At 40.4% G+C, this 18,236-nt stretch overlaps 1 protein-coding gene across 1 annotated transcript in view; it reads left to right on the top strand.

The window, feature by feature from the left end:
* Window positions 1–18,236, top strand: part of IPCEF1 (interaction protein for cytohesin exchange factors 1) — a 121,864-nt gene that overhangs the window by 72,514 nt on the left and 31,114 nt on the right. The window contains exons 6-9 of the mRNA XM_081141415.1: window positions 8,183–8,256; window positions 9,741–9,812; window positions 15,159–15,217; window positions 16,555–16,643. Coding sequence (XP_080997541.1) covers window positions 8,183–8,256; window positions 9,741–9,812; window positions 15,159–15,217; window positions 16,555–16,643 — 294 coding nt within the window. The remainder of the gene's footprint in view (window positions 1–8,182; window positions 8,257–9,740; window positions 9,813–15,158; window positions 15,218–16,554; window positions 16,644–18,236) is intronic.

Genomic DNA, 18,236 nt, shown 5'->3' with positions numbered 1-18,236 from the left:
AAGTGGAATCATGCAGGATTTGTCCTCTTGTGTCTGGCTCATTTCACTAATGGCTTCAGGTTTCATTCATGTTGTGGCACGGGCCATAATTTCCTTTCTTTTTAGGGCTGAATAGTATTCCATCGTGTGTACCTCCCGCATCTTGTTTATCCATGTATATCTGTTGGGTTGTGTGTGCATTTTGGCTATTGCGAAATAGTGCTGCTATGAACGTGGGTGTACAAATATCTCTTGGGTCCCCTACTTTCATTTTGATTTCTTGGTTTTGTATTTAGAAGTGGAATTACTGGATCCTATGATAATTCTATTTTTAATTCTTTGAGCTGTCACACTGTTCCCCCCGTGGCCGCACCATTTTACCTTCCCATCAGCTGTTCACAGGGGTTTCAGTTCTTCCACCTCCTCACCAACACTTGTTACTTTTTTTGTTTTGATAGTAGCCATTCTAACGGGTGTGAGGTAGCATCCCATTGTGGTTTTGATTTGCATTCCCCTAATGATTATTGACCTTGAGCATCTTTTCATGGGTCTTTTGGCCATTTGTATATCTTCTTTGGAGAAATGTCTTTTTTCATTTTTTAGTCAAGCTGTTTGTTTTGTTGTGGTCGAGTAGCATCTTAATAGCAATCGTGAAACTCATGAAAACAGTTTGAAGAGATTTGAAAGAAGTATGGGAAGATTTAATATACACTGTGTGAAGGCAAGACTATGTATTATACTTACTGACTGTGGTTTTAAGAAAAATGACCTTATTCTTTATTTCTTCTAAATTTTTAATACTGAAAGTGAATGTACCAGATTTTTGCTTTTCTTAAATGTGTTTCTTTATTAACTCGTCCTCACTCCTGCCCTAAGCATGGATAGTAGATTAAATTTATTAGATAGAAAGAGGTTTAATTTGTTGTGTAATAGTGAGATTTAATCAACTTCCTTCTTACTCATTTAAAATTTCCAGTCTGTTTTAGTGCTCTTCTTTCCCTTTTTTTTGACCATGTTGCTGAAGAGAGCAACCCTATGTGGGTGAAAATTATCTCTAGGGTTTTAAGGCTTCTAAAGGACAGGTGGGAGATCAAGTTGGACGAGGTCAGATCCCAAATGGCCTGCGTGCTAAGAATCTTATGCTGTAGACAACGGTAACACAAGATTCTTTTACATTGTGAGGTTTTCATCTTAATTTTTCTTGAAAATGGTATTTCAGAAGGTAGTGACTATCTCCATATGTCAGACTACCAGAGAGTTTACTAGTAACTTAGTTTCACTTAAAACATGACTCCATAAGGAGAGAATGGGAGAATGTAAGAAGCATGGCGAGCCAGGAGAACTGACTGGCAAATCCTAGAGCAGGGTGCCAGTGACTTCCTGGGCACACTGAAATAGGACCTGGTATGCTGGGGAGGTGGCCATCCTTGAGGGATTTTTAGGAGGAAACAGTGAGGAGGGCTTATAGTGCCCAGCAGCTGGGCCATTCATCAGTAGGAACCATGAGGAGAGATGTTTTCTTGGAAAGGAATGGCATTTTAGGTCAGGTTTCCCAGAAGCAGACCCTGAGAAGAGAATTTGGGCGCCAGTAGTTTATTTGGGAAGTGATACCAGAGATGCTTGGAAAGGGCATGGGGAAGTGAGAAAGAGTAGAGAATTAGCTAAGAAAGCTCTGCTTAGCAAACAGATTATGACCGGGGGTAGCTGAAGCTTCATTCTGCTGGGGACTCTAAGAGCCCCTGAAAACACGCACCTCGGCTTTCCTTCCACGGGCGGGGGCCTGGGGTATGTCTAGACCAAGTCCCCTGGTCATGGCTTGAGTGACTCATCCGGAAGCAGTGACTCTTTAGCAGTCAGCACAGGTGGAGGAGTGGGATGTGGCAGCCAGGGCAGCCCCCTGCAGAGAGATGCAGGGGCTGTGAGTGGAAGTCTGGCCTGTGTGCCCTGGGTGGTCAGGCCGAGGGCATGTGGTAGGGTCACCAGCAGCGCCAGCTCGGAGTGGCCTGCTTCCCTCAGAGCCTTTTCCTCTCCCCGTCTTGGAGCCTCAGCATCCTCCGAGCCATCACAGTTACCACCAGCGACACTTTCAGCCCACTTTCATAATGCCAGGAATCTGTGGCTTCTATAAGAAGTTGGGCCTTTCTGTTTATTTATCAAAAACATTTATGAAATGTTTTTGGTGTAGAATTTCTATTTCTAGGCATTTGTAAGAATAAAATATCTTTTGGTCAAAATCCCATCATAGTCATAGGGTAATGTTAGATGCAACCAAATGCAACAACATTTTAATAAAAACACACCCTAAATAATGTATGAAGGATATAGTAAGCTTATTAACATTTTTGTTCTCTAAAGAATTTAAAATATTTTTCCAGTGATCAGTCTGAGGCAAAGAAGCCAGGGAAGGCTGAGACCACAGCAGCTGTTCAGAGGGCTCAGCCGCCCATGGCCGGAGTGAAAACATGTTATTTCACCTTTGTGTTTCTGGGACTTTCCTTCTCCTTTGTTTTCTTTTCATTCCTTTCCCAATTCTTATCAGATAATGAAATAATAAAATCTGAGTTTTTTTAGTTTCAACAATTTAACAGTATAGTTTACACCTGTGTGAAGTCTAGTTCACCTCAAGACTCGGGCTCTACCTGCTGTCCCACTGTGTGGATGCCGACTGGAGAGGTTAGGTGCTTGCTCTGCCGGGGATCACACAGTAGGTGGTTTGCATTGAGATACTTGATACCAAATCCAGGGGCCTTTCTTTGTGCCATCCATTGACTCAAATTCTCTCTTATTTTAGCTCCAAGTTAGGACTGAAGACGTTTTTCAATCTCTTGCTTAGAATCATTTAACTGACTTCTGGGTTCTGGTCTGAGGTCTGTCACTTCAGTCACACTTTCCCATTGTATAGTGCCCATCGAGTTTGTTGTCTAGATTAGAAACTGATCGTCTCCTAAACTCTGGCACTTGGATATGACTAACTTTCCTTTGACGACTGAGCTGGTAGTACCTCGGTGGCCTATGCTTAGTCTCAGTAAATGTTAGCTGCTGTTCCATGTTACAGTTGTTAAAAGAACTTGGGGCGTTCTCACTGCCAGGTCTGCTTCTGACACCTAGAAGAATAGGAAAGAAAACAAAACAAGAAATCAGTTTTCCTCGGTTCCTTCGCTGTACTTGGCACAGCCCAGCGCTGGCGGCTCCGCCCTGCCTGCTGGGCCAGGAATCCTCAGGGCGCAGGCTGCTGGGGTGTAGCCTTCCCAGTCCCTTTTCTCAAAGGAAGCGCCGGTCAGAACGCAGCAGTGTCGCGCTCTCCTGTGGAGAGCAGGAGGGAACACTGAGGTTAAATGCCATTTTAGGGTGGGGGAAAGGTGCGGAGAAACTGCTAAAACCATGTAAATAAAAACAATAATGTCACTTCTAACAGTCCTCAGGCCATAGCGCACTGTGTGTGGGAGATTCTCTGCTCCACTGTCCCGTGGAGTCACTGTTATTCCTGGGGGTTATGTCACCGTCTTATATTCATTGGTTAGGTTCATTGGTTTCTGTTTGTTATTTAATTTTAGGAATTACTTCTGCTTTTGGTTTGTTTTTATTTTATTCTTAGTAGATATCATTTACCCCAATGCCAAAGTCAACCTAGTATTACAAGTTGCAACCAGGTATGTCTTGCTTTCATTCCTCTGCTCTCTTTCCTTCCCCATTTTCTGTTTCTGTTTTATTTTTCCATGGATCCTTTTTGTAGATATAAGCAAGTGTGCCTACTGAGGCATAGCCTATTTCTCATTTCTTACACAGAATTAGCAGTCTGTATCTATTGTACTGTATCTTATGTTTTCTTTTGCCATGTCCTGGAGATTACTCTATGTGTATATATGTCATTTTAAAATAATTATTCATTGTATGTGGATGCCACAGTTTATTTAACAGTCCCCTCATGATGATAGGCACTTGGATTCCTTACACTGTTTTTTTTGTTGCTGCAGACGTTGCAATGCACATGTCATTACACATCATTATATTTAGGACAGATCCTAGGAGTGGAATTCCTGGGTCAGAGGGAACTTGCATTTTTGGTAGTTACTGCCCAGTTTCCGTGCATTGTGTTCCCTTTTGCATCACCACCAGCTGTATCTGAGACTGTTTCTCTGTAGAGCTAGAACCTTCACAGTTGACTTTACATTTTCTTTTCTTCCATCTTTGTTTATTTTAGGCTTGTGTTTCAGAGACTATAACTCAGATTTCTCTGGCAGCTCACAAGTCTGTGTATCCCATTAGAATTTGTTGACAACTGTCCAGGTGAAATGAGAATGGGCAGCTTTGCTTAGTGTTTGGACTTTGTTGGTTTCCAGTGTGCTGGGGCTTCAGGGCAGAACTGAGCAAACCGTGGGCCTATTTGGAGAACTGGAGTTTGTAGCTTCTCTTGATTCTGATAGTCATGGGGTCACCTCATATTTTATCTAACGTAATTCCAAGAATGTTAAATTCATACTTACACATAAACACAAAAGCATATTACAACAAAATCTATATTTTGTTTTTAAAACTATTTTTCCCTCAAATTGATGATTTTTATTTAAATACCTGTAATTTGTTTAATAACACGTTTTGAGGGGAAATGCTACATGAAAATTCATATAGATTCTAAGATGCCTCTTGATTTCAGTATTATTAGTGTAAAAAAAAACACCAGGTTTCTTTGAATCAAGGTAACATGATTTCACTGAGAATAGGAAGTACTTTTTATTTTAGCCATGAAATACGTAATAATTTCTTCTATTATACTTCATCTGTTGCTGGTTGGGTCTTCTCTGACTTAGCCTTTGAAACATATACATCACTCTTATTTTTCTAGGTCTACCCTTCTACCTTTCTGATTTATGTAGATAGTTATGTAATTTTGTCTATTTTGCCATGTATTTGTAGTGTGAAAAAGCCAAACTTTTTGATGGCAATGAACACTAATTTTTGTATTTAAATATTAAAATTTGATGTCCTGTTTTTGTCAATTTAAAAAATATGTCTAAAGTGTGGCAGATTTCATGTAAAATGTTTTTGTTTCTAAAATTCCTGTGGTCCAAAATTAAAGCCATAGTTAGGCTTAAACTATAGACTATAAGAAATAGTAAAGCAATTTTATGTCTAATGTCTGAACAAACATGTTGAGTCATAAGCAGATTGTCAGGGACCTCAGACTTCCCCTTCTTTGGGTCTTACTGATGGTCAAATGGGTAGGATTTCACTCAGAGCTTTTCATTCCCCAAACTTTCCCTGCATCTCATATTTTGAAAAACAGCTTTATTGAAATATATTTTGTATGTTATAAAATTCATCCTATTTAAACTTAAAATTCAATAATTTTTGGTAAGTTTATTGAGTGATGACACCATCATAATAAATCAATTTTAAATCATTTTCAATATATCAATAAAATTCTCCATGCCCATTTATAGTTAATCTCCATTCCCGCCCCCAACTCCAGGCAACCACCATTCTACTTTTTATCTCCATAGACTTGCCTTTTCTCTACATTTCCTATACAAGAATTATACAGGTTTCTTGTATCTGCCTTTCACTTAGCAAAGTGTTTTCAAGGTCCATTTATGTTTTTAGCATGTGTCCATATTGCGCTAAACAATATTTCATTGTATGAATATACTACACTGTTTGTTTATCAGTTGATGGACATTTAGATTATTTTTAGTTTTTGTCTGTTATGAACAATGCTGCTATAATATTTGCATGCAAATCTTTGTGTGGGTGTATGCTTTCATATCTCTTGGGTAGATACCTATGAGCAGAATTGTTGGGTTATATGGTAATTATATGTTTATATATTTTAGAAGCTATTAAACTGATTTTCCAAAGTGGCTTCTGCATCTCATTTTAGTACTTTATTGTCAGAGGAAAAAGACAATGTTCCTTATCATTCATTCATTTATAAAACTCATTTTTTATTTCACAGGCTTTGAATACTTACTTTGTCCCAAGTATTAATGCTATAATATAAATGACAGAAATATTTCCTTCAAAGTACTCACAGTCTATTGGAGAAACAGACAAATAAACAGATAACCAAATATAGGAAGAGAAATATGTAAGTGAAGCCCACCCCTGGTGCTGGGTGCCGAGGAGAGGGCACCTGCTCCAGCCTGAGAGAAACAGGGAAAGTTTTGAAGAAGGTAACACCTGAGTTGATATCCTGGGGACAGTTCTAGGGGAGTGAGGTGGGGAGGGCATTAGAAGCCTAGGAGCAGAAGGCAACCTGCTCCTAAAGGACCCCTTTACCTCGGTCAACTGTACTTTTTTCCATAACAGTCATTGCCTGTAACACGCTATGTAATTTATGAGCTTCTATGTTGAGCTATCGTCTCTTTTTCCACTGAGAGTGAAGATCTCTGTCGGCTTGCTCACGGACACATCCCCACATCTCACAGTGCCCGACACAGAGGAGCTGCTCAGATACATGTGCTGAATCAGGGAATGTGTGACCCTAACAGTTCTGATAAAGATGTGTACGTCTTGCTGCCTAGTGACAGCAAGTGCAAGGGAGGCTCCACGAGACAAAGGACACCAGCGCTGGGGAGGGAGGCCGGGCTGGCTGGTGGGGCAGCTCTCGGGGGTGCAGGGCGTCGGACGCAGGGTGGGAAGCCCGTCTCGCTTCACAGTAGGCCCAGGCTCGGTACGACCAGTGCCCTCGGTGGCCAACTGGTGGCGAGATGACATGTTTTTATGACCTCGGGCTGCAGAGGGAGGTGCAGGGGCTCCAGTGCAGAGCGTTCAAGGAGCTCTTCAGAAAGTTAGGGATTCTCAAGAGGAGGGATGCCGTCGAGAGCGCTGTGTTGGTTAGCGTGGTAAGGAGCCAGGGACCTGAGGGGCAGGAGGGGACAAAGGGGGAGGAAGGCGAGAAACTCACATCCCTTTGGGATTTTCCCACTGAGATGATCTTTTTTGGAGGCATTTTTTCTGCAAGTCAAATAAGCAAAGACAATTTTGACACAGTTATCTTGGATTTTGAGCACATCTTGCTTCAGAACAGTGGAAAATGCCTTTGCTCATGAAGGGAAGATTTACTGCACAGATGCGTATGGTAAATTGACTCGTGTAGGAGATAAAAGACGGGACAGGCATAGGGTTGGATGATTCAGTTTAATTTTTCTGAAGAAAAGAGTGCAAGGTGCACTCTGGATGGCAATAAGGGGAAGAGACAGATGATGAAGGAAAGTAAGGGAACCCATGGTGCTAACTTAATAGTGAGCTGATTTTAAAAATGAAGATTGTAGTTTCAAAATCAATTTTTGCTTATCTCCCAATACCCACTGACTCATTTATGTTTGGTCTTGGGGTCTGTACTTCTCCACTCAGACACCAGTGCAGATGGAAGGAGAATTGGGTTCTGTCTGTGATAAGCAATCTAGCCTCCTTGTGGTTCAGTTAAATTTTATCCATATAGTAAATATTAACAAATTCTTTGAGAGGTGGAAGAATGATTACATGTCCTATAAAAATATTGATCTTTTAAAGTGGCCTTTATATTATGCCTCAAAAGTGTCACTTTCTTCTGGAGTCTTTCCTTTGTAGAAAGAACTCCTAGGGATCAGTTATGGAACGGAGATTTTCCCTGATATGACTCTGTGATCTATTCCCCAAGGAACTTCCTACAGCCTTGGGAGAGGAAATACTGTTTGTTGGTTGTTCATTAAGTGTTTTATTTACCTGAACTCATTTAAGTCTTATAACAGCCAGTAAGTGGTAGAGCATAATATGAACACTGATTTACTAACTCCAGAGGCAAGCCTCTCCCCACCCTCTGGGCCAGGGCTAACTAGGTTCCACCTTATGCCCTGGGGCTAACTGTGGGGGTCGGATGAGAATGATGCTGGGGGTGTCTACAGGCTTGGCAGGAAGCAGAGCTCTGATGGGGTGGGAGAGAGGAAGGGCCAGGGCAGGTCCTTTGGGTGCCATCCCTTGGCCATCCCTAAGCTGTGTCATGTTACTACGCATGGAAAGCTTCTAGATGACTCTATAGCAGAATATGAATTTCTCTAATAAAATGTGCATCTGGGGTAAGTCCAGTGCTGACTCAGGGAGCTTTCTATTGTCTCTCCTTCATTTCATTTCATTTATTCCATCTTTATTCAGTGTATGTAATCTCAGTAAACTAACTGCTAGGGCTAATGCATTTGTTCACATATATGCTATGCATGTGTTTCAGGCAGATAAAGCCGACGGATTCGTAAACCTGCCCGATTTCACTGTGGAGAGAGCATCTGAGTGCAAAAAAAAGCAGTAAGTTGTCTATCATTTTCCACAAAGCTCAGAGCCGGGATGAGAGCCATTCATAAAGTTCCTTGGGAGATGCGGCGATTTGCGAGTTAATGAAGGTGACACTCAGTGTCTGAGAACTTTGAGCTTTATGGGTTGGAACCCTAAACAATAATAGGAGCTTTTAACCTCTTATTTTCAGGAATTTCATTTTGTGGAGCAGATGGATTTAAGAACCCCATGGAGCTTTGGCACGGCATGTGTTGATAACTGTGCCTGAGATAGAATTAAAAACAAACTCCCTTCCAGAACTGGCAGGGAGGTCAGATGTCAAGGTTTTGTCCTATGAAGAGAATCACTAGTTAAACAAAATTCTCCAGAGCCGTCTGCATGATGGCAAGACCCGTCACTTTTTCTTAGTTTATAGGAGAATAGAATTTTCAGTAGCTCCCTTGCAGTTGAAAATTCTTGAGCTGTCTTAGACTTGGGGATTACACCCTGATATAATTTAAGTCCAAAAGGTTTTAGAATGAACAGAAACCAATCACCAGCCGTGGTCCTCAGTTTACCAAGAGGTCCGGACTTGCCTAGAGCTCATGGGAGGGCTGGCTCTAGTCCAGCTACCTGGACTCCCAGTCAAGTGCTCTTGATGGCATCTGGCTGCATTTTCCATGTGTCCTTGTCACTTTTTTCCTGTTCTTCCTCTGCCTTTGACATCTTTTCATGTTTTGTTAGAAAAGGGCATTTCCTAGTGGCCTATGTTACTCGTAGCAGCAACTGATTTGTTTCTAAGAAAAAGAATGAACTGGTGCTAGTTTCAGCCTTTGCCTCCCTGGTGGAGCTGCATGTACCCTGCGATACATGAGTTCGCGATGATTCTTGCAGTTTTGACCAAACCATTTGTAAATACCCTTACCCGTGCTGTAGGACTTCCGATCTAAACGATAAAGGGGAAACACTCTATTATTTGTTATCTTTAATGTTTTATACTTTTATTTTAAACGAAAAGTCTACTTTATATTTTTTCTTTACTAGAGGGTGGCCAGATCAGGTTTTTGATGGGTTATCAGTGGGGAAGTTCTATGCTTGGTTATTTTCCTATAAATTCTTGTACATATTTGATTGAATTAATACTCTTCTTGAAAGAGCTGTTCTACGTGTTTTGAAGTGGCACCTCTGTCACTCTGTATTTTAATTTATTGTCTCTATAGCATAGTAGTTAGTAAGTGAAAATTAAAGAATATGCCCATGTGCTTTAAATAGAAGCTATTGATCAGCCAAGACTCCATCCTGTTCTGGATGTTATGACATAATAGATTAACCCTCTGTTTTTGAGATGAAATAGAGATTAGACTGTAGGTATTGAATGTGACTAAATTCTTTTTCGTAAATTTACAAAGAAAGCGAATGAACTTACTGTACTTACATTTGACTTAGTTACATGTTTCCAAACCCACTGACGATTACAAACACTAATTTCTTACGTGTCTCTGCTTTTTCCTTTCAAGTGCTTTTAAGATCAGCCATCCTCAGATCAAGACCTTCTATTTTGCAGCCGAGAATACGCAGGAAATGAACGTGTGAGTAGAGGAAATCGCTAAACCCAGCCGTTGTGGGAATAGACTGACTTTGGTCAGGTGCTGGGGGTTAAGCATCTGTTCATATCCATTACTGTTTCATTTATTTCTGCTGCTTTAAGGGTTAACCTTTTTAGCAGCTGTAGGGTCTCCTTGCTTTCTTTTCTAGCATGTGGAAGGGTTTTGGAGAACTATCTGTATCCAAATGGCTATTTTAGGAAGGCGTAATGAGATTCTTCTGAGGGAACCACGAAGTTGAGAAAGGAAGAGACAAGCCATTATAAGAAAATGTTAAAATGAGAATCAGTGTCACAGGGAGAAAGGCTTGAAAGTATTATATAACTGATCACAGCTTTCAGAGTTCCGATCTTTATAGCGCTTCATGTGCTCTGTGATTATCATGATGATTCATGCGTTTATCACCTCTCCACGTACAATCTCTAATACTTGCAGAACATTCTTGCTCCAAGTATAGCTAACAGAAGTTTTATGTCCCTAAATTCCTGTTTCCCCTTTGCTCTGTTTAAATAAGTCGAGTATATGCATAGAGTACTACCTGCTTGAGACATCAGAGGGCATTATGTTTAATTTAAGAATTTGCAGAATTCTTGGTGTGTTTTATTACCTTATGCAACTAATTAAAATATGTCTATGGAACACCTACTATGTGTCCCATTGTAGCAGATCCTAGGCACTAGAAATAAAGAATACAGAATAATTCCTCCATTCATAGAGTTTATGGCATAACTCCCCCACACCCACACACACCCTTAGAGGATATCCGCCCCCCCAGCAGCCCCGTCTAGCTAGAAGCATTCTCACTGGCTCCCTACACTCATCTCCCCACCACAACCCCTCCTGTGAAGGCAGAACACTCTTTATTGAGAAACCCAGTGTTAGAAATATCGAGGCAAGGCACTGACAATGGAGTCTTTCAAATGAGTCTTTTATGTACTTGGACAAAGAGAGAAGTTGTCTCTTCCTTCTTTCTGATTTTAGCTTTTCCTTCCTGGCTTTCTCAAGCATCTGAAAAAAAATAAGAGCAGATACACAAAAGGAGAAGATTTAAAAAAAACTTCATAGTCAAAGCTCTTTATTTTTCGCTTTTTATTTGTATTGATTAGCCAGCCCTAGGTGGGTAAGAGGTGTGTGGAAGGCTGAGTGTATTGCCTAGCAGCACTTGGAGCCCTAGGATAGTCAGGAGCTGAGCCATCAAATAACCCCAAATGCCCCCCCCCCCCCATAGCCTCCAGCTGTCCCTGGCTTCTCTCAAACAGCATCTTGTATCTCCGGCTTCCTTCCTGTCTACACCCTCCCTACCCATCCTGTGGCTGGTTCTTTCACTGTGGTTCTGTTTTCTCTCCCACGGGACCAGGGAGACTGAGTTGAGCAGGGAAACAGTTAGTGCTAAGTGCTTTGTTACCTGGTGACTTGCTCTCCTGGCCTAGCAAAATACATCGGTAAACTAGCACAAGCGTGAGACCCTCCAAGGTTATCAAACCTGTTACATTTCAGGCGGATTTGCTCTCTGAGTCGCACATCTGCCTTATTTCCCTCCCTGCTCACCCTCTTCTCCAGTTTATATTTCTAGTCTGTTTATCGTCACTTTTCATGCTTTCCCTTTGCAGAGCTCTAAGAGAAGCAGAGCTGCGTGAATATTAGCTCTCCCTAAGACATACACGCTCTGCCTGGTTGGCTATTAGACCGAAGCCTTTCATAGTTACCAAAGCAAAGATCTTATTGCCCGTCTGTGCTGTGAAGATCTGTTCATTTTACTTGAAATTGTGTTAGCATTTATCTTTCCAGCTTACAAAAAGATGTAAATTGAAATCTGAACGTAAGGTATCCTGATCCCATAGTTGTGAATGACCTTTATAGTTGAAAATCGGCCATATGGCCACTCATAGATAAATGACCCCTTTAGTCTGTGCCCAAATGTATCATAACTTCTCTTATTTATAATATCATTATTCAGTTTTATTTTTCTGAAGAGCGAGAATGCAGAACTTCTTTGGGCCTTCGGGTTAACTTCCCCCGACAGGTTATGCATGCGCTCAGTTCTGCGATAGCACCTGAAGGGCCTCCTTTATGCTGACGTGGCCCGTCTGAGCCAGGACATAATGCACCTGGGCGTCTCTTAGCGCGATGCCGAGATGCCAGGGAAGGAGGGAGGGAGGGGCATTTGGGGGGATGAGCCCTGTTTTAGGAGTTTTCCTCCTTGGGAAAATGCAGTTTTGGATGGTGACACTTCTCTCAGGGACGATGAAGGGAAAGACAATTAAGCTGAATAGAAAAGCTGTGTATTCTGAAGGGACCTTCAATTGATAAGGACAGGGCTAGGTAATTAAGGGAAATGAAAGAGCTGGTTCCTAAGCTAAGGCTGGTGGTAGCTGCCTTTCTCCCACGGTGCTTGTGGGACGAATGTTCTTGTTTTGTACATCAGTTTCTTAACACTGTGTTTCTCCAACACACACATTCATGTCAAGTCAACATACAACAAACTCCCAGGAAACATCTGTCATCTTTTATGTAAATATCAGTCTTTTTGTGCATCCATCTATTTAGCCACAGATAGAAAATATTCTATTGCCTCGATGTTTAAAAAAACGTTCTTAGCAAAGGAGGTACTCTAAGCCTGTGGGTTCTGGAAACAGAACAGGCAAACAAGATTCTAATCAGTCACCAGTTTTTCACAGCAAGTAACTAATAACGGCAATTCAAAGGACCTTTTTTTAAAAAGTATATCTTTATTGATTTCAGAGAGAGGAAGGGAGGGGTAGAGAGAGAGATAGAAACATCAATGATGAGTGTCATCGATCGGCTGCCTCCTGCACACCCCCTGCTGGGTACAGATCCCGCAACCCGGGCATGTGCCCTGACGGGGAATCGAACGGCGATCCGCTGGATCCCAGGTCGATGCTCAACCGCTGAGCCACGCCTGGCTGGGCAGGGCCTGGTTTCTTGAGTAAGGGCTTAGAGGAATCTTTTTTTACTGTCAGTACTCTTCCATTGTGCTATGTTTCTGTATTTCCATGTTCTGGAAGGAACTTAGCAATGCCTTTGCTTGTTTCAGGCATTCTCAATTTAAAACTATTTTTGTCTTAATATGTTAACATTTTTTGGTCTATTTCACTTTTGGATGCTTTTATGGGGGAGGATCAGCTTATATAATTATGAAATTATGTATAAGCTAAGAACTGGTTTATTTTGGTATTTTAAAAGTGAACCATTAAATTCATTGTGCTTTGCCTGATTAGTGTTTAAAAATGTACTTTCAGTATTTCTTTTAGTTAGGTAATACATAAAACATATTCTGGTCAGAATCATATACTATAGAAGTATGCAAAGGGAAAACCTTCCCATATCCCCAGCTTCTCTCCCTAGATTGGCCACTTTGAGGAGTATATTGTATCTCTTTCCTGATGCTTTCTTCGCATACTATTTGTGCATATATACAAATATATAATTTTAAAAGTACATTGAGTTAGGCCATACATGTTGTGTTGACTTTCTTTTTCCACTTCACAGGATGGTAGGGGTTTTCCAGGTCATTACAAGGCCCACATCTGCCTTGTTATTAGCTCCATTACAACATGGTACCAGGGGAGACAGTGTCATACTTTATGTATCCATTTTCTTCTTGATGGGCTATTATATTGTATTAATGTTATTTTTCTTTTGGCCATTGCAAGGCTTGTTGAATTAACATTCTTCCCCATTTATTTGTGTCATGACATGTGTTTTTGTAGGCTAGAAACTTAGAGTTAGACTTGTTGGGCAAAAGGGACAGTTATTTCCATTCTGAATAGTATCATGGAATTAGCTGCTTAAAATTGGCTGTATCAGTTTTCATGTTCAACTCAACAAAGGATAAGAATGTTTTCTCCTAAATTCTAGAAATCAGAGATATTTAAAATCTTTGTGCAGCTAGTGGTGAAATATATTTTCTTGTGTTGGAATATGCATTACCCAGAACTCCTTTGACTCTGAGAATTTTTTCCATATGTGTATTGGCCATTCGTATTTTCTGCGATTTCCTGTTTCCTTGTTTCGTTTATTATTCTGTTGGGTCATGATGAACATTTTCCAGTTCCTATGGCGTGATCTGGGCCCAGGTATTGTTCCAGTGTTAGAGTGTAGATGTTTCTCATGGTGCTAAAGGGGATTCATAAATGAGGCTGGGTAGAGCTCATCTTTTCCTTGTAAGTAGTCCTATTGCACTCATTTTAAAAAAATGAAATGTATTATACATTTTCTGTGATAAATGCAGCAAGGCTGTGGCAGGTGGAGCGCTGGGTAAAGATTCCTATTTTATTGACTGTTGGGAATGTGCAATACTTCTGTCACGGTGAAAAGTATAAGTGAATCTCTAAGTGCATAGCATTGTTATTGTTATTTTGTTGGGATTGGTAGACTTAGGCCACTACTAAATGCTCTGGTTTCTCAAAAATAATACACAATATGGGATATTTTTTTAAAATACAGAAAACTAGAAAGAGGTGGAAAATAAATTGCTTACATTATCACTGACCCAAAATAATAATTTCCATTTAAATAGAAGGTTGTATAGTTAGGGGCATATGAAGAAGACATTTTATATCTTTTAAAAATTAGTGTTATAAAATATGTTCCTAGCAAAACCCTTGAGAAGGAACTATAGTAGCTGGAAGTCATAAGCTAAGTTTGAATTCCTTAAGGTTTGTCTAGTTCTATTTTTGTTTTGATGTTTAGTTGGAATTCATTGCCAACAAAATGGTAAATCAATAGAAGAGATGACATTGACAATTTTTACCTTACATGAAATTCTTTAAGGAATTAATATTTTCCCCTGTTTATGAATACCTGTCCAGCTCTAGCCAGATATTTTACTGATTATTATAAAAATCCTGGTTTAAAAATGTATCATCTTTATTTTTGTGTGTGAAATAAATGGACACTTTAAGAATTACACAGATAAAATTTTAATGGCTAAGTTGGTAAACAATAATAAAGATTGTCATGGTTGCTAAAAATTTCAAATGTACAATTGCAAAAGATGTATCTGTTCACATATTTAGAATATGTAATGTAGCTGCTTACAGCAGCCAAATGGATAATGGGCCACCTCATTTCTTTTCTTTCCTTGCAAAGAATGCCTCCAGTAAAAAAAATATTATGAAACCAGAGGTCTTCGGTTTTGATACCACAAATTTATGCTATTTCTGGGAATGTTTAGACTGACTGTAGAATTATGACTCAATTTTATTATAAAGTCTGGCCCAGAAACCTTCCTTTGGGGTCCAGGGGAAAGGTGAATAAGTGGATGACTATTCTCTATGGTCAAACATTTATTTTCTATTTAAATTTTAGGTGGTTAAACAAGCTTGGATTATCTGTAATCCGTCAAGACTCCACTACAAAGGACGAAGGTATGTTCTCTGTTAAATTTCTGAAAATTTAGCAAGAAAATTAGAATAGAATGAAATAAGATAAAAACATGACATCAAGTTCTAGGCATAGTCCTGTCCTAATGAAACAGACTTTGGCATTTAAAATGATCTGAAAATATGTAGAAACATAATCACACAGATTCACCAGAGTAGAGTAGAGCTTCCTCTGGTGGCTGCGAATGATGTTCACACTTCACCCACTCGTTAGCAGCTGTAGGCTTCAGTGACATCTCCAGCAATTGCCAATGCAAATCTTTTATTGCCCCACTTACTGGATTCTTACTCATAGGCACCATCTCATCATGATCTAGACAGATAACTTTCATCCCACTATTTCCTTTCTGGTATTTTAATACTTCCACCACATGTGTGCTGAGAATAATAACCCAGAGTCTGTATTAGGAAGCTGAAGGTCAGATTGGGACACAGGCCGAGTCTCAGTCCTTTAGCTCGGTCAGTGGCTTTCAGGGTTCCCATGTACAGGTGTCTAATGCTTCTTAATGGTGCCAGTGCTCCTTAATATGGAAATGAAGGAGGCGTGAGGTACCAGGGTTGTGGAGCTGATACTATTCTGAAATGCTTAAACCCCGTAAAACTCTGGCATTGGAACTAGGGAGTTTTATCTTTGGATAAGAAAATCAAACGGTCTTAGTATAGAAATAGAAAAGTGGCAACTTGGTTTAAAACAATAAAGAGGTACATTGCAATACTGTGCAATCAATGTCCTAACTATCTCCCTGGTCCTATTTTCCATAAAATAGATCGTTCTAGTTTTAACGTACATTTATAGATTGCAAGGCAAAGAAATAACTACATAAAAGCCTCTCCTTATCCCAGTGCATAAGGCCTTCCATGATACGGCCTCAAGGGATGGTTCAGTTTCTCTTCCCACCATCTCTTTTAGGGGCTCCATGTACCTGGCTCGGCCTGCACTGTTGGCCGGGTACTAACATCACTCTTGGTACCAGTGACAGTTTACTTTTTCCAACTTCAGCTCATTATGATTCCTGTGATCAGAATTAATCACTACTGACTTCATGCGCCCTTTGTAAATGATTCCCATTCCTTGAGGAATTATTTTATTTTGCCTGAGCTACAGTTAGTCCCCTTGCGTGTGCTGGGCGCTCCTTGGGGACAGAAACCCTGATGTGGCCCTTCCTTTCCCCTCTTCTGTAACCCGCTTGCACCCGGGAGCTCTCTAGATAAGTACTTTCTGAGTGGGCCGGGAGCGCAGTAGCCAGATGGACAAACCTCTGCTCACGCATCTGGAGCAAGTGGGAGCGGCGCTGAAACAGAGGGCTTTTCGTTTTTGTTAGAGTGCTACAGTGAGAGTGAACCGGACGACCCTGAAGTGGCCATGGAGGCGGCAGCCCCTCCTTGCTCGGCGGAGACCGTGTCCCCTTTGGTATGTACCGACGTCAGTAGTCTGTTGTTCATTGATCAAGTGCATGGCTGTCACTCCTTCCAACTGGATAGAAATTACCTTGACTGATAAATTTTTTGAACAGACTAAATTAAGATACTTGCCATAGAGCAAGTGCAATTCTCAGGGTGCTGATTCTGAGCCTTCTCCATGGCAACCCTGGAATGACAGACTGGGAGTACTTGTGCGTGACCCACGGATGTGCCATTCTCGGAGGATCCATGGTGATGCGAAGGGCTCCTGGTGATAGGCCAGCGCTCGAATAGGCTTGCTTTATAACGTTTATTTATACCCTACTTATTCTCAGAGAGAATTGGAGTGCTTGCTGGGTGCATGTGCTGCAATGGGAAATGAGTTAAAGGGGCCGAAGATAACAATAGGAGGAAACTAGAGTCAGAAAGGGAGCAGGGAGCCAGGAGTGGGACTAGTGCATTAAATCTGCACTTGAAATGAGTCTGCATATGCACTGGAGAAAAGTCCAGGTTTGATTCTAAACTTTGAAAGCATCCAATGGATGTTAATTTTGTGTGTTGCCAGTTCCTGGATTTAAGGTGTTAAATATCATTTAAACAATGACCTCTACTGTTTTACCCTCTGTCAGTGCAGGATTATGGTCATGTTTCTAATTTATTTGGCTAGCAGGCAAGACCAGAAATAAATATGTGTTGAATGAATATGGTTTTCTAAAATCTCTATTAAATAGGATTAGCCAAAATTAAGCAAGATATAAATAAAATTAAATTTTGAATATGGTAAATTTTTGACCAGTTTTTGAACTAGTCTTGCAATCTATCCTTTCTTCATACGTTCATAGCTTTTTCTTAATGTAGTCTTCCTCTTTTAAAATCAGTTTCTGAATTTAGAAAAACCTTTTATTTTTTTCTATATCAAACATATGATATCTTTAGACCTTACAGTGTCTCTCAGCTTTTAATAGTGTTCTTACTGGGAGACCCTTTATTGCTTCTTGGGAAGTTGAGTAGGTCTTACCTAGATGTTCCTTGTAGATTTAATAAAGAAACAGATATTTCAGCTTACTTTCTCGCTCTGTTCCTCTCTCTCTTTTTCTCTCTTTCTGTTTCTCTCTCTTATTTTAACCTGTAATATACAAGGATTTGGTTGGTTCTCTCTCCATCTCTTCCTGAAATTCTCTCTTTCCCACAGTGCCTCATATATGATGCTTACATGATTTATTTTAGTTCTAAAATATTGTGATTTTCATTTTCTTGATGGAAAATTAGTATCACAGATTAATTTACTAAAAGCATTGTCAGGGACCTAGGATTTTACTTGATGAAAGTAAATGCAACCAATTATCTTAGGTGAATGCTCATGGCTCAGTTGCGTTGTGCAATGACAGCCTTACTTGATGTTGCAGGGAATGCTGTTTTAAAACAAATAATTGAAGGGGTGCTTATGAGGCCAGTAAGTTATGTCATTGAAGTGGGAGGATTCTTTACAAGTTTGGAGTCATCAATCAAGTGTTATGTCTTTGAGTTCTATGTTGAGCATTTTTTGGAAGGCCACTGAGGCTAGCATTTTTTCCTGAAGAAATATGTTAGAGATAGATAAATA

The sequence above is a fragment of the Miniopterus schreibersii genome (genome assembly GCF_964146895.1).
Source record: "Miniopterus schreibersii genome assembly, chromosome: 6".
Classification (NCBI taxonomy): domain Eukaryota; kingdom Metazoa; phylum Chordata; class Mammalia; order Chiroptera; family Miniopteridae; genus Miniopterus; species Miniopterus schreibersii.
The sequence above is the reverse complement of the archived record's forward strand: the minus strand, read 5'-3'. Positions and strand labels throughout refer to the sequence as shown.